At 35.4% G+C, this 18,144-nt stretch overlaps 1 protein-coding gene across 1 annotated transcript in view; it reads right to left on the reverse strand.

Moving 5' to 3' along the window:
- Window positions 1–443: 443 nt before the first annotated feature.
- LOC127876003 (trafficking regulator of GLUT4 1-like) overlaps window positions 444–18,144 on the reverse strand; it is a 73,186-nt gene continuing 55,485 nt past the window's right edge. Inside the window, exon 4 of the mRNA XM_052420827.1 lies at window positions 444–3,270. Within this exon, the coding sequence (XP_052276787.1) occupies window positions 3,100–3,270 (171 nt within the window). The 3' untranslated portion in view covers window positions 444–3,099. The remainder of the gene's footprint in view (window positions 3,271–18,144) is intronic.

Here is an 18,144-nt window from a genome sequence, read left to right on the forward strand (position 1 = left end):
TCGCCCACCAGTACTTTAAGTACTTTGATTTACAGACAGTTTAGTGTTCATTCCTTATTGTTTATAAATTCCTGTTTACAAGATTTACGCTCTTTAACAGGACATTTAAGTGTTTTTTAGGTTTTTTATAATAAATACTAAATTGAAATTTTGACAATTTACAATATATGCTTTATATGGAGAATCAACTATTACTTAAAGTCAAACGCCTTTACTATTTTGTTTAACCTTTGAAATAAGTGAACTACGAATTATCTGTTTTGATTGACGGGGTTGATTTTAAGTACATGTGTAAAACAAGATTTGATGTGATGTATCTTTTAAAGCATGATACTAATATATATTGTTAACCAGATAATTAGGATTGCTTCATTAGTTTCGGCCAACCTATTCGAGGTCAAAAATTAATTACACATTTAAGTAAATTCAATTAAACATCATAATTATGGAAAAATGATTCATTTCCGTTTTAAACAATTCACATTTCTAACTGTATTCGGCGAAAATGCAGAAAATCGGGCCTTTTATAAGCAAGTCTTTGATACAATCGATAAAATTCGTAATACGATGAATATTATATGTGGAGTATTCAATATAGTGATTGACCATTTTTAGATTGTATTAAGTTTACACATACAAGTAGTCAAAATATACAAACAGACTTGTGATTAGAGTTGTAGTTAAAATGGACACTTAGATCTAACCGTTAGATATCAACGGTTAGAAAAAGGATACACATAGAGACGTATTAAACCATTGCAACAGGGCCGTCTGGACCTTTTCCTTATTACAGATCATTTATTGAATATTTTTTAATGCTCAAATACAAACAAGCAAAGCATCAAATCATTCTATTATGTTCATGGTTATAAAATTTGATACAAATATACACGGAAAGGTTTATGGAAATTTTATAACTCATTGCTATCTCAAAGATCATGTTTCATTGATTAAAATATCGATAGATAATATTAACCGGCAACATAGTATTCCTATATAAAACTTAGACACTTAAAATGATATTGATGATTGTCAAAAACAGTTTGTCATAAATAATCAACTTTTCATAGAATGATAGAAGCACTCTAAATGGTTATTAGAGGCAATACATTTTTATTCAAGCCACAACGCAAAATCAAGAAGAACAAAAAAAGTCAATTAATATAAAAGCAGTGAAATATTAGAGAAATCACTGTCTGAGGAAAATGAGTAAATATTATGGGAACTTAGAATTTAATTAGAAACTATAAGCAGGAAAATAAGGAAGGCAATTTTAAACGTTCCCTTTCAGACCGGTACGATTATGGAGAAAACCTACTAAGTTGTTTTGCAATTTAAAAAAAAAATCAAAAAAATATATCTTGCATTCAGAAAGAACATGGAACATTAATATATGAATGTGAAAATATTCTTAAGAAAGCAAACTGCTTTTCACAAACTACAATATTCAAAACAACCCAACTGTGATCCCAAACACGAATGTAAACATAACGATTTGCAAAAAGTAACTAGTTTAAAAGCGGACATGTAACTTGGTATTCTTTCTGTACACAGGGTGTCAGTTACTCTTAAACAAATGAAAAAAAGACAAAAGCCCAGGCTCCGATTCCTTGCAAATTTCTTAAAAGTGTTTTGAAAAAAAAATGAGTTGTCTTCGTGAAGCATTTGTGTTTTTATAATACGGGGTCACTTTCAGAAACAGCAAATAATAAGATTTATCAAAATGAGGGAAAGCAAACACATATATTTAAGACATTCGGCTCGTTAAACACAGTATATTTACTAGCATCAAGGATGATAGATAAAACAACTAAGTTATTCTTTAACGAATTATTAAACAATTACCAAACTAGTTTTTATTAAAGACATGTGCATGGGGGATGGTACACGACTATTTTTATATGATATTATGATATATACTAAATGCAAAATAATCCCTTGCCAACTGATGCTAATCGATTTCAAAAAAGAGTTCGATACTTTATCATTCTGCTTTATTAAACAAGTGTTTGATTGTTTATGTTTTGGACCAGTGTTGAAAAACTGGATAACACTTTTCAATTATATGGAAAATGAAAACTGATTTAACGGTGTTTTGTCAGATCTTTCTATAATAAGACATATCCTATTTCAGCACATACATATATATCCATAGATACTAGCGATTGAAATTAGGAAATGCACTCAAATAAAGAGAATATAAATTGACAAAGAAGAATACGCAATTACATCATATTCTTATGATGCCTATACATTTATCTATGGTTCTCATAAATCCTTCAATAAAGCATTAACATTGTGAACCAACTCGTGGTTTTAAAAACAGCGCAAGAAGATACATAAATACAAATCTTTTGAGATCTAATAACGTGTATTATATAAGAACATTAACACACACAATTTGTATAATGCTTTGTTACGTTATTTAAACAGTAAACTATTGCCAAAAACTCTTGATGACAGACGGCATGCAATAAATGTAATTGCCGGTAAGAAAGTTTAACACAAGCATACGATTTAAAAATGATACGTAGAGTATATGGTGCTTCTTCATTTTTAGTGTACGATAAAAGCCGGCAGTAAAATTTGAAAGTCCGCTGTATTTCGTAATAAAACATCGCATGTGTAAGCTCAGAAACGTGAATCTGACGAGTAACTGGTCACTGACACATGCTTGTCTACAATCCAAACATCGTTACTGAAATTATTGTTCAATATAACATAATCGACATAATATGAATATTGTTCTCGGAATATAAGACGTTATGCATATGCACAGTGTCATCTCAAATAATCCTGTGCAGCCCACATAGCCTAATAAGGATGACACTTGCCGCCTTAACTGGATTTTGGATTAGAAGAGACTCTTTTTCAGAGAAGAATTATATTAAAGGCGAAAGTGTCGTCACTCATTTGCTTGTGCGGAGTTCACAGGCTAATCTGGGTCGATACTTTATGCACATACATAAAGCCAAGTATTTCCAGAACGAGGTTCATATGAACTTAAAAGATTCAGATTTTCGAATATTGATCCGCAGTCGGCACTCTTAATCTCTCGCACACGCGATCATCTATCCAAAACATCTCTGGTGAGTCATCTTAGCAATGACCATAATAACAAACTGCTCTTGCGGCATTGGTTGCAACCACCGCGATGGTAATGATGATCCAGACAAGACCAAGAACCACGCTGCCGATCATTAGATTCCGGGTATACTCCGAGTACCGGTTGGCTTTCGTCATGTCACCATTAGCGATTGCAGTCCTCGTCTGCAACACGCAATCGGTGGCATAAAATTAAACGCATTATAAATCAGACATGCTACGTTATGCACACAACTTTTTACGGTTTAACCCCGGTAAGCAGCACTATATAATGCCCATATGAAACGTATCTAATTATTATTAAATAAAGTACAAATTCAGATCCAACACGCAGGTTTACACGTTGTCAACAGTATGCATTATTACCTGATGTCTTATATAAATGATAACTTATTATTTTTTGCTATTTCCTCGTAGAAAAAGAAATTTGCAGTGTTTTAAACTGTTACCGGTAAATATCGAACTGTTGACCGGTCAACAGTTTGAACTGTTGCCCGCTGGAATAATGACGTCATTTCGTCTAAAAAATGACGTCATTTTACAGTTAAACAGTCAAAATTATTTATTTTATCGATTACTGTTGTGTGTATATAAAAATTTAGTTTGCTGTTATTTTTATGTTGGAAATTTGATCAGGTAATAAAACACTTATTTCATGGATGCTTGGTGAACAGTCAAAACTGTTGTCCCTCGGTATCAGGGCTGACATTTGGAACTGTTGCCCTCGGCCTATCGGCCTCGGGCAACAGTACCAAAGTCATCCCTGATACCTTGGGAAACAGTTTTGACTGTTCACCGCGCATCCATGAAATAAGTGTATATTGGTATTGACGATATATATTACTGTTATACAATTAGTTTGCCGATCGACATACGACACAATTAAATGTAATTGTAATTAATTCTCCTGTATTTATTTGACTATGATTATTATTTTCAAATTTTACAAGACAAAAGGAAATGGGTTTCATTGTAATTTCATTTTATCAAATTTAAATATTGGTTAAATCCCATGCACTGAAGCTACATACAGGCATAACTTCTACGCAATACTCTAAATTCAAGTTATTGAGCGTTTTTCTTTTGGAGTAACCTTAGCCGTTGCCTCACTGGCGCCAAATGCAATCTCATGCTGCAAAAGTATGTAAGCTAGTAACGTACAAAATGGTGAACCAAAACCTGCATCAAACCGCAATTTATTTAATTAAAAATGTTTGTCCAGTAATAGTATAAGTATGACCTCGCCCAATTATCCCCAAAATGCATGCACACGCTAGGTATCAATGTAAGCTCCCTACAAAATATTTGCTGTTCAATATGAAGACATTTAGCTAAAAACGTTAAAATTACCTCCATCGAGAAATAAATGGCGGCGATCCCAGTTGGCTAGAAGCAACACAAACACGCAAAAATTGAAGGCACCATATAGTCCGAAGGCTGATGCACTATCGGCACATATAAGGCTGTCGGCTGAGGTTGGACTAAAACCTGCAAGTTCAAGAAAATAGCTGTGGAAACTACGAAATTACATGAAGAGGAAACAACAAAACTATAGTATTTGAGATTACATGATTATATCAAGAGCTGTGTTTGTAAAACACCATTACCTCTATTTAAAAAAGCAGCTTTTTTAAAGAAACAAATGTAATCAGAGGTCTGTAATTTCGTCAAAAATCAATGTCATTGAACAAAACTCAAATTTGATCGGTAAAACATCTAGGTTTCCTCACAAAATCGGGTCAATTTGTGAATGAAGTCTAAAATATATATAGAGAAACACAAATGTATATATGACATTAATAAATCTAGATGCGTATATTAGCCCCCCAAAAAATCAACTTGTCGAAAAATACGTCCGTTTGAAACCGTTGGTTACATTGATAAAGTTTGATAATTATAAAACGTTGTTATGTTGGAAGAACGGGAATTAATTTGGCGACTTTCCGAATATTCAAATGTCATAATTCAGATTTGTTTCAAGCGTTCTTGCTGCTTTCATACATGACCAATATTTACTGCCTGCAATTAGTTTACCGAATTGTTGAGTTAACGGATGGGCGGGGTTAACTTGGCAAATATTTCTAATTTAAGAGCCATAATTCATAATAGCTTCACTGGAACTGCCTGGATATCAAATGGGTAGTAATAGAGATCGTTGTAGTATTCGAGCGATCTGTTCAGGACTGCGGAACTCTCCGGCAGAAAGTCTGACTTGTCTTCATGAGGGTATTTATGGTGCAATATGCCTTTTTACTGATCCCTTTGCCATCTCTTTATCAATGTGTCACAATTTTCATCAGTCCATCCATCCTTTGCCTCATTCATCTTTTTCCAAATGTCCCTGTTTGCTTTGGTATTCTGTCCTAGATTCCTGGCTGGTTTACTTCTCATGCCTCAGCTCTCTTCGTGTCGACACCCATGACTTGTTCTTCCTTCTCTCTTTCCCATGAACGTTTTCGGCAGATGACAACAGAACTACATTGATGTTATTCTTGATTATGGCAATGTAATTGTCTGCGATGTTAAGTGCTGCAAACTTACTACACGAAGAACTTCACTCCACGAAGAAATTGGATCTCTTTACATTAATGTCGCAAAACTCATATACTTAATATTGGTATATCAAGTGATCCATTTATATAACATAAGAATTTAAACAGTGTATAACATGCTTAAGAGAGTTTCGCTAAGAAACAGATTCCGTGACATAAACAACTGCGTATCAAATGGAATATACAAAAATATCCCGAAACCAACGGTTTTGGTGAAATTTGGAACGCCGAAATCTTATATTTAAACAATCTGGAAACTCTAAGAGGAAAATTTAAAAAAAACAACACCCCTGGCATTTTGATATAAATTCATCATCTAAATAATAAAAAAATCACTTATAAAAATAAATATAGATTTGCTCTTGAACTATTCAGAACGTCTTCAAACAAACTTGCTATCGAAGATGGTAGATACATCAATAGGCCCATTAATAAACAAACCTGCCTTTAAATAAGGGATTTTGTTTTAAACATAAATTCAATTTTTACTTGTTAAACCAATGTATAAGGAGCTCAGAGTGAAATGTTTTAAACTATATTAATGTGATTGGCCTATCATGAATAAATTAGAATTGCTTCCAAAATCAACATGCAGTACCAGCTTATATAATATCGCCAAAATTATATATAATGCCGATACATTTAGAATAGATACTTTATAATTTACTCTAAATATACTGTGTACTACTATGAATCCATTTTTTTATTTACGACTTCTATGCGTATAATGTTTCACTTCATGGTTTCTACTGTGATGATAAATATACTCTATTGAATGTGTACTTATCCATGTCAATATTATTTTTATTTTGATATTGGATTGTATCATGTTAATGCAATAAATTATAGGACTTGTACTTGGAAATACCCAGTACAAAGACATTTAATTACCATTCCAGTACCATAAAAAAGATATGAAATTACCAATTCATACCCAGCATAATGACATGTTATTAGCATTAGGTACCCAGCATAAAGACAGTCTGTCTGTCTGTCTGTCTGTCTGTCTGTCTGTCTGTCTGTCTGTCTGTCTGTCTGTCCTGTCTGTCTGTCTGTCTGTCTGTCTGTCTGTCTGTCTGTCTGTCTGTCTTTCTGTCTGTCTGTCTGTCTGTCTGTCTGTCTGTCTGTCTGTCTGTCTGTCTGCCTGCCTGTCTGTCTGTCTGTCTGTCTGTCTGTCTGTCTGTCTGTCTGTCTGTCTGTCTGCCTGCTTCCTGTCTGTATGCCTGCCTGCATGTCTGCCTGCATGTCTGCCTGCCTGCCTGCCTGTCTGCCTGCATGCATGCCTGTCTGCCTGCATGTTTGCCTGCATGCCTGCCTGCCTGCCTGCCTGCCTGTCTGCCTGTCTGTCTGTGTGTCTGTGTGTCTGTCTGTCTGTCTGTCTGTCCGTGCGTTCGTCCGTCCGTCCGTCTTTCTGTCCGTCCGTCCGTCTTTCATTCCTTCCTTCCGTCTATCTTTATGTCAAGAACTATAATTACAATGACCGATCCAGTGTACAACACTTAAATAATTACCTCGCCTTTGCCAAACACTGCCAAACCACGAGCTACCATTTTTTAAGTGAAAGGAAAGTGAAATTAACACGGCCAGTCGTGTGGAAAGCAATAAAAACTTACCACACCCTGCCCAGACGTTGCGCCATAGCCTTGTTGAACGTAGCCACCGTGTTGCTGATAGACTTGTGGCTGTCCGACATTTAGTGGCTGCTGAGTGTAGGACGGCGGTGATTGTTGATGTTGTTGTATTTGCTGTTGTTGCTGCTGCTGATAGCCTGGCTGTTCGCTCGGTGGGTTTTCATGGCCTGTAAAACATTTGAGCCTCGCTCTGGGTTAACCGGGTTAACTGTATTTGCTGTAAGTGTCGATCCATAATAGTCTGTGCAGACCGGGGTTACACATAGAAATAGGATATGTCAATTCAGGTGCGCCTGACCATACAAGTTTCGCAAAAACAGATCGTTAACCAATTATACATCGTGATATAAATTTTCTATCCCGATTAATTCGCTTTTTTTGCTATAAAATATACAAAGCTGACCAATTTTATAAACCAATGCTAGTTAAAATAAAAACGAGTGGTACGGAATATGGTCCTGAAAAGATTTCAAACGTTTTTGTTTTGAATGGTGTGTTGTTGTTTCTTTTTCGAAATCCAGCCCATTTCGCAGTACGTATGTTGTGTGATATATGCGATATAATGTTGAGCGTCGTTCTGTATCATTGTAAGCCGTTTTTATCGCCTTGCGTCGCGTTGAGTGTCGTGCCCTTGAGCTCAAGGGGACTTTTCACTTTTTTTTATTGACACAATTTAAAAAAATATTTTAGATTCGCAAATTTTCGTTGTAGTTATGATATTTGTGAGGATACGGTAACACTGAAAATTTACCATACTCTAAAATATCCATTAAATGTATCTTTTGACGATTTAAAAACCTGAAAATTATAAAGCGTTGCAACGCAAAACGATTACATAAATTGGGGAGTTCTGATTGTGTCGTTATATTTTGTGATACTACGAAGATTGCTTATATAAAGTATAAAATACTCTTTGTTTCAGCACTGATGGTCGAGTGGTCTAAGCGATAGACTATTAATCCAGGAGTCGATGGTTCGAGCCCACAGTTGATGGTTACTTTTTTGTCTTGCTTTAATTTTCTTCTTGTTTTTTTTTTAATGGAGCTTTTTAGATCCAATGTTTACATTTATCAATGAAAAACTTTAATACATTCCAAAATCTGTGAACAGGCCCCTTCAACACTCGAAAGACAACAGTTTCATGACATTTTCGCGATATACTGTCGTACGCCATCTTTGATCGCTGTTCATCGTTGATCAATGCCGTAATCCCTAGATTTTAGTCGAAAGTCGGAAGGGGAAAGATATCTTTACTCTATTCAACGTCCTATGACGTTGGTCAGCATCGCATTACACGATAAATAGTGTGTAATGCTTTTATGACCAGCGTAGAATATTCGTGGTACAATTGAACGCTCGTTATTATAAGGACAACAATCGACTTTGACCAACGACATTCAATTTTCGACAAAACATTTCTAGCTATATCTAGAGCGACAATGCGAAATTCGAAATAACTGCTTTCGATTATCGTATAAAGCGTCGCGTTCAATGTCGTGTGTCGACCTCAAAAGTTTACAGAAGATACTCAATGTGGCATTTACCGGATTGCGTATAATAAACACGCGAAAAGACGGCACAATTATTAGATAAAGATAAATATAAATTATATTTAAACTATGTACACACGTTTTCAGTAAACATGCATTTTAATTATATCAATTATGCCTGTGTGAAATGTAAAGAAAATCTGTACAGACTTAAAGCATATCGATTGAATAATTTCAGTGTTTGAATTAATTTCGTACGCCTGCTTTCGAATTATATCTAGGTATTTAATTGGGCCTCGCTTGCTTTTAAATTAAAATGTATTTCCTTAATCCTTCATACTAAAGCTTATATATAATATTTACTGATACAAAATTTATTCAATAATGCTAAATTTTATAAGGTAAGTTAATACCGTCTCTGTAAATTACCGCCGGTCTGCTTTATTCACATGAACAGAGGCTGCAGTTGTCTGACCAATTATCTGTATGATCCGCACCCTGGGCTAAGCGGGATTCAAGCGAACGCGTCAAGTGTCGTCCTCAGCCTGAGTTGGGGTCCACACGTTCTTAATCAAAGACGACACATTCCGCCTAAACTGAATAACAAGGAAGACTCTTTCTTCAAACGAAAAATACCATAACAGCGGAAAGTGTGGTCCGTCATTAGCCTGTGAGAACTGCGGCAACATTACAATCATCATTACGTTAAATGACAGCACGTTTACCAAAATGTAGAATATGGAATATTTAGCAGCGACGTGAACGATAAAAACCATATTAGTACAAAAACGATGCAAAGAAGAAATTTAACAATGCAAAAAGTGTGTTAAATTCGAACCCGAAGTCCAGTTATAGTTAATGTCACAAATCTTACCGGCTTTTTCCATCATGCAAATATGTGATTCGAACTGTCAAGTAATGATATTGTTCCAGTGCTACAAATACAATAATGGCTAAAGTTTTATACTCTCCATCGTAAACAGAAAACAAATTCAATATGTTGTTTTTTTTAAACCACGTTCTCCCACTCAATATAACATGAATGTGCAAGTATATGAGCATCGTTCTGGGAAGACCTGACTCCACGCATTTGCGTAAAGTGTCATCCGAGATAAGCCTGCGCCGTCCGATGTCCGTTATAATGGAATGTTTGGTTTGAATGACGTCTCTAATTAATGGAAATCCATTCTAAACGGAGGGCGTCGTCCCCGATTTACCTGTGCGGATTCCAGAGGCTAATATGTGTCGAGACTTTACGCAAATGCATTTTACCCAGTTTTTCAAGAACGATGCTTAAAGTACTACAAGTTCATGCGCTTAAAAAAGAAATCTCTCACGCAACACACATATGAAATTAAATTTTAAAAAAGAACAGGGCCCTTAAAAAGGGGGCACGGTTGAAAGCCTGGCAAGTCGTGTGACAATTTTCTAATAACTTTCCAAAATCAATGAATTTCTTAGGAGAATACTTGTAGGTTTTTTTAGGATATTATTTTTAATGACATTTATTATTTTTTCAAAAAGATACTAAATTTGTAAGGATTATCACCTTATATTGTTTACAAGTCCTTAATGGCAGCAGGATGAAACAAAAGGATTAGGTTGCAGTGACTTGTTCGTTCGCGCTTGATCTTATTTTTAATTACAAATTACAAACTTATAAAATAAATCTTAAGCTTAGGGCTTACTTAAATTTCTTATGAAGGCCGTTTCCTGGGTAGAACCAGTTAAAGGTGTCTTAATGAGAGATCTTAAGAACGCTCCCACAGTGGGTATCGAACCCTTGAGCTCCTGGTCGCTACGCGTTCACCATTTCCACTACGCTACGGCTACCTCTTATGTAAAAGTTAATAACTTTTGATAACATTCTACAAAAGGATTTGTATTCAAACTGTAGCAATCGATAACGTAATAAATACAATAATACATTTTACTTATTGAAATGCCACAAGGCCACAACGTGAAGCGGAAATTATTCCGTGGATCCGATACCGTTGAACTTATGTGTTGTCAGTACAATAACCCAAAGACAATTTTCGCAAAAGAAAGAGAAGCATTGAAGATTTGTTTAACACATGAATCAATATTTCGATAAATGAGAACACGTGATGTTGAAGTGATTGCAACATACACGGAATCTTTTACTTTTTTGAATTAGTTAAAACTACTCGAGGCCGGATTTGTAAGTGGCCACTTAGTATCGGTATTATTTCACTTTCATTCAATGAAAACAATTAAACAATGATAAAGGAAGCAAATTAGTACTAAGAAAAGTACCAAAGAAATGAAAATGCATCAGTAAAACTTCAAAATTAATGACAGATACTTTCAGAAGCGAGTTAAATAAAATAACAGGTATTCTGGTCATCCAATCTTAAACGTGGGTCTATTTAGCTCTTGCTTCGCGCCATGCCAATTTATTTTACTGTGTGTCGGTTGCCCGTTAATGGTTATAAACGCATCGCCTACCGTGCCGACCAAACACGTCGATAGTTTTGAAGTTGACGATGCACAAAACTTCATATAAGCGTTAAATATGTTAAATATTTCAGATAAATCAGTGCAGTCTTTTTTGTGATTTTCGAATTGTTGTAATCCAGTCCATAGGAATCTGTTTCCAATATGTGTAAACGACCATTTGAGTTCAAGCGGAAAAGCTTTCCTGATGCTCTTACATCGAATTAAACGTTTGTCTTGTCTTGTAAGGCATTGTCTTAAGATGTGTTATGAACAGATATAGGTGAATCAAGATGCGCTTAGTTGAGAGGTAAAGGTTGGGAAAAAAATGTAAGTATAAAAATGATAAATAACCAAAAAGATTGAATACGTCAGCGTCTTAAAATCGCATAATGTCGGTGACATTCATAAAATACTTATCATGCATAACATTTTACACTGACAATTGTTCCAATATGGCCGTACAAATCAGAGAGATGGTAAATGGGGACAATTTCTGGAATTTCTTTCAGTTTATCGATATTTTATCTGATAAAACTCGAGATTTTAGGTGAATAAATGCACACTTTTGTTACATGAATATAAACATACATCTGTAAACTACTTTAAAAATGTTGAGCTCATCAAAGAAATACGTAAGCTTTAATTCATTTTCTCACGTTTAAATCAATCAAAAGGGTTTTCTATCGGTTCATGTAGATATATTCAATACAAATATTTTTTGATGCGTCTTGTGCAATCGTTATTTTCCACATCACGTGCTATACTTGTTATGCTAAAATTGCCGCGCTCTATGAAAAGAGCACTTAATGCGTATTACAATATCTTATCCGTGTTATGTTAACTTCAAAATAAAGATAGTTTTGGTTAAAATTATTTCGGAAAAATTGTTTCCAAATGTTCAGAACAATTAAATATACAGGATTTTTTCAAATGTTTTATTACAACAAACATACTCGTTTAACAATATTCTTATTTGTTGTTTCTAGAACAAATTCGTCACTCCCGATATTCTCGAATCGTAACATTCATATTTTTTAATTTGAATTAAGCAAAATTAACAATTTGAAAAAAGGAAAATAACTCGAGTAAAATCTTGAATAAAATTACTTACTAATGCATTCGGTCTTTCCCTATGATATAGATATTGAGGGAAAAAATGGTCTAAATTGAATATGCTAAATTAAAAATGGGAGAATACCGCCAAGAAATTCATTTAAATGACCAAGGGGATCATTAGCAAACACGTATTGAGAATTCGAAATGGATAATGTAAGTAGATTTTAACGAAATGGATCTATGTGACGACCCAGAATGTCGCAGATACATACCCCAAAAGCACGATATTTTTGTCATTACGTCGACCTTGAAATGCATCCTTACTTACGGGGAGAAAATCTATTTAAAAACGTGCGAACTGCAATACAGACACTATGTCTTTATTCAATTGCTCTTGTTCTATAAATAAGTAAAAACAATTGCAACAGAAACCAAAAGTCACCATTTCGTATGCCACTCCTAAAGTGCAATCTTTAGTGCATATGAAAATACTTTTCCCAGAAAGAGAATTTATTGTACGCATTTATTTTGTTAAACCGACACTACACTGATGCACTTTTCTGTGTGGGTGTTTCCGCTCATTTTTCAACTTTCACTTTCATTCTGATCTTGAACGTTCGCAAAACGCAAAACGTCCTTGTGTCTTCATATATTCGTTGTTTCAGTGACAGTTTCGTTTTTTTCTGTATAAAAGCTCTTGCAAGTTGGCTTTGTTTGCTAAATTATGCGCACAAATAAAACAGATTTTGCCGTTGAATTACCCATTATATCAAAACAGCAACAGAAATATAAATTAAAATAAAAGTTAAGAAGAACATGTGTCAAAAAATGCGGAATAAGCCAGATATTTAATTTTGAAACCGAAAAAGGCTTTAAAATCGAATTCGCCAGCATGTAAATCATGCATGTACGATGTGAATCTAAATTTAGTTTAGCAGTATTTTTTGTTTTTAGTATGCCCATGAAATATATGTGTGAGAGGGTGGGGGGGGGTCGAAAACACATAAAAACTTTTACAGTGTTTTCATATCAATGAATACTCAACCCTTATCGCAAATGAGCAACGTAACAATAAGTTCAGAATCATCTCCCCTTGAAGTTGAGAAAAATAGGAAATTACGCTTACAAGATGAAGCAGATTTTTTTAAACCTACATAGTTCTGTTCCATTTATGAATACTGCACACGGATGCCAGTAAAAAAAGGAAACCAATGTAAATGAAATGAACTATGAAATATTTGGGGGTTACAACACAAAATCATAGATAAGGTTATTTGGGGGTTATAACACAACATCATAGATAATGGTTATTTGGGGGTTATAACACACAATCATAGATAATGGTTATACCAGTATCTTTTTCTATTTTCTTTAAAATAATCGGCCAATATATTCATATTTACAGTAGAAAAAAATTGTTCCGTGTAACTTCATTGAGTGCCTTTTACACTGAAATTCCCGACGCCCTTTGATGCTTTGCATCAATACTTATCTTGTGCGTAATTTTAATGAATGCAACTATTCGTTTTGTCGACACAGTCTATATCCGAGCCATTGTCAAAGCTACAAGTGTGCATTGTTAGACACGTACATTTTGCGAAGAATACTAATCGAAAGGAAAAGTAACCACATGATAGATTCTACATATATTTACATTTGGGTTGACTATCCACTTTTTATAATATTATCGTGCGAAGTAGCACAGTTGAAGATCGTTTTATATGTTTATAGATTGCCATATATTTAGTACGTCCTCGGCAGGTAACATTATTAATACTCTGCCACGAAACGCGAAGGGGGGTGGGGGTATCCATACCATTTGTGAGTTCCGTATCTTGCATACCATTGGCGGATTTTTCAAGGACTTACGGTCAACATTTAAGTTAGACGATGTTCAGAATGCATAGGCCCTTTACACGTGCTTAATATTAAGGTCACACTTGGAATGTTGACCTTTTTGAGCCTCCATATGTGTTGTGTGTCTGTTTTATATCCACTATATCTGTTGACCGATCTGCATCAAACTTTACTCAAATCATTTGCACAAAACGACCTTTTATACCAGAAATAAGTTAGTCACAATGCAATGTAAATGTTTGCCTGTATTACCGTGTCTTCTCCATGTATCATGTTCCTGTGAAAAGATTTTCATTAAGGTGCCTCATAGGTCCGTTACGCCGGAACAATGTGCAGAAAACACGAGTAAGTGACTCGATCTATTGGGTAAGGTCTCACTAAAAGGTCAAAAAGATCTCGGCGGAAGATAAAACTGTTTTAAGACTAACTTTGTTAAAAACTATTCAATCACGCTTGGTGAAGATTTAAGGTAATTTTGAATTATTTCAATGCCAAATTTACATTCAGAGATTTTAAATCGACCATTCATGTGGAAATGTGTTTGTCTTTTGAACTTTGTGAATATATTTTTAACGCACACAGTTATATAAACCTCAAGGAAAATCCGAAAAAAAACTGAACGGGAACGAAAGCGGTCTGCCTGCCTACCGACATTATCAAACAAATGAATAATTATATTTCGTAGAAGTTGGAAGAATGGGGCGATATTATTATTAGGGAAGCAACTGGAAACTGAAAAAAATCTGTTTCAATAAAATGTATTCGAATTTGGTTGCTCCTGCTGAGGGTTTATAGTTATAGTAGCCTTATGTTGACTCTTTAACATGTTGAAAACATTTTAAATTCGTTGATACAAGTGTTTGCCTTTGTCTATGATGAACTCGCAACATCGATCGCCATTTTGATTTTTGATCTTCCTTGAATTGTGACAGAAAATTTAGCAAATGACGACGAAAAATTCAGATTGTTAGCTTTACATGACTGTCAAACGACAAACGTAGCTCGTACCTTATTAGAAGGTTTTACACTTATTAATTATCGTGAATGAATTATTCATTGATACGACTGTTTAAAACACCTTTATCACATTAGAGGTCAATAATTATCTTTTTTACTCTTTTGCATTTGACGCATTATGTAGTATATGATAATTTATTTAATTTTAATTCATTTAATCAAAGGTGACATAAACATTGATTTGAATCTTTTATAACATACTAAAAGCAAATATTTGGTGTGCGCAATTTAGGGGAAATGACGGTATTATTGATAGTGTATTTTTGTGTTTGTTTATTTTAACACATATTAACACATTTATGTTTGAATTTGCCTAAATGAAGACTATGTTTTTTATTTCCAGCTAACAAGACGCCAGTTATAGACGTTGAGATTGCCAAGTTAAAAACATAAAGCGTTAATACACGATTACACATTCCAAATTTTGGGAATGCAAAGTTCGAAACCTTTAACAAGAATCTGGTTTTAACGACGTTTGGTTGTATCCAGAATCTGTTAATATAAACACCTTTATTCCATTTTTTCAAAACCGTTTAAAAAGATATTTTTATTTCAAATTGGAGAACGGACGTTAATGAAAGTTCCTCATTGTACCTTTACAAAGAATTAAACCCTATTTTTGAACGATCAGTTTTCTTAGATATCTTGGACAATTCGAAATTCAGAAATATCATTGCAAAAATGCGGTTATCATCACATAGCCTTTTTATTGAAACTGGTAGACATCAACATATTCCCAGAAATGAACGAATATGTAAACACTGTTCATTGAACGAAATTGAAGATGAATTCCATTTTGTACTGATGTGTCCTTTCTTTGACAATTTGAGAAATTCTTATTTGCCTAACTTTTACCAAAGAAGACCAAGTATGTTTAAATTTGTGCAATTATTGAATGAAACTAAAAAACGGAATTAATTCGTCTAGCTATGTTTTGCATCAAAGCTTTTAAACTTTGGGCTGACAAAATCTGAATATCTTACATTATGTTTCGATGAGAAAGGATCTTTTCAAAAGTAGATATATTCAATTATTTAAATGTGAATTGTTCAAGTATTACATTTTAATACTCTTTGCAAACTAAGAGCCATCTCATAGTGTTCTGGCATTCTCACATTAAGCCATGCTAGTATATGACTGAGGTACTGTATACAATGACCTGTATTGTTAACGCATGTGAATTTGTTTTGTGTTTTTTTTTCTGTTCATATTGTTGTGACGATGAGCTGTAAATGCTTAAGTCGTAAATAAACATTCTGTTCTGTTCTGTTCTGTTAATAAGTGAAACGCTCTAGCAAACTAAAGGTACATGCAAATTAGCCATCAAAAAAATAAAATATAACGTCTAAGTGCCACACCAGTTAAAACACAAAACAAGGACATACACGTGCAATATAAACGGAATGAAACACCGTTATGGGTAAGGAGGATCCCATTCTATTACAAGGTTGAAGAGACAAAGTTTCCATTTTTTCTATTCGGAATACCGGAAGCGATTCGAAATATCCTATGGTATATCTCGTCTTGTCTGTATAGTCTCGTCTGTTAAGTATGGTCGCATCTGGTCTGTATGGCCTCGTCTGTATGGTTTCGTTTGGTCCGTATTGTTTTTATCTTGTCCGTATGATCTCGTCTGGTCCGTTTGGTCTCGTCTGTTCTGTATCGTCTTGTCTGTTCCGTATGGTCTCATCTGGTCTGTACGGTCTCATCTTGTCCGTATGATCTAGACGGGTCCGTATGGTCTCATCTGGTTCGTATGGTCTCGTCTGGTATGTATGGTCTCATCTGGTCCGTATGGTCTCGTCTGGTCTGTATGGTCTCGTCTGGTCTGTATGGTCTCATCTGGGCCGTACGATCTCGTCGTGTCTGTAAGGTCTCGTCTGGTCCGTATGGTCTCATCTGGTCCGTTTGGTCTCGTCTGGTCTTTATGGTCTCATCTGGTATGTTAGGTCTCGTATGGTCTCAACTGGTCTGTATGGTCTCATCTGGTCCGAATGGTTTCATCTAGTCCGTATGGTCTCGTCTGGTCCGTATGGTCTCGTCTGGTCTGTATGGTCTTGTCTGGTCTGTATGGTCTCATGTGGTCTGTAAGGTCTCGTCTGGTCGGTATGGTCTCAACTAGTATGTATGGTCTTATCTGGTCCGAATGGTCTCATCTGGTCTGTATGGTCTCATCTGGTCCGTATGGTCTCAACTGGTCTGTATGGTATTATCTGGTCCGAATGGTCTCGTCTAGTATGTATTGTCACGTCTGGTCCGTATGTCTCGTCTGGTCCGTATGGTCTCGTCTGGTCCGTAATGTCTTGTATGGTCTCGTCTAGTCCGTATGGTCTCGTCTGGTCTGTATGGTCTAATCTGGTCTGTTTGGTATCGTCTTGTCTGTATTATCTCGTCTGGCCCGCATGGTCTGGTGTCTGGTCTGGTCCGCATGGTCTGGTTGTGGTCCATATTGTCTGGTTTTGGTCCGCATGGTCTAGTGGTGGTCTATTAGCTGGTGTTGCTACGTATGGTCTTGTCTTGGTCCGGATGGTCTGGTCTTGCCCGTAGTATCTGTATTGTCTGGTATTGGTCATTATTGGCTGGTGTTGGTCCGGATGGTCTGATTTTGGTCTGTATTGTCTGGTCTGTATGGTCTGGTCTTGGTCCGTATTTAGTGTTCATATGTCCGTTTGGTCTGTTCTTTGTGCGTAGTTTTGTCTGAAGGGTTTTGTTCTTGCTTGGTCAATATTGTCCGATCTTGGTCCGTTTGGTCTGGCGTTGATGTTCATGGTCTGGTCTTGGTCCGTATGGTATTGGTCCGTATAGTCTGACCTTGGTTCGTATAGCCTGTCCTTGGTTTGTATGGTCTCATTCTATACATAAATGGTGACGTCACTACGTTATTGTCACCTCTATACTTAGACGCATCACGCACCTCCCTTTGGAGGCATTTATGACTACAACACAAAGAAGTCCGCGGATGAATGAAGAATTTGC

This window comes from Dreissena polymorpha, chromosome 4 (genome assembly GCF_020536995.1).
Source record: "Dreissena polymorpha isolate Duluth1 chromosome 4, UMN_Dpol_1.0, whole genome shotgun sequence".
Lineage (NCBI taxonomy): Eukaryota > Metazoa > Mollusca > Bivalvia > Myida > Dreissenidae > Dreissena > Dreissena polymorpha.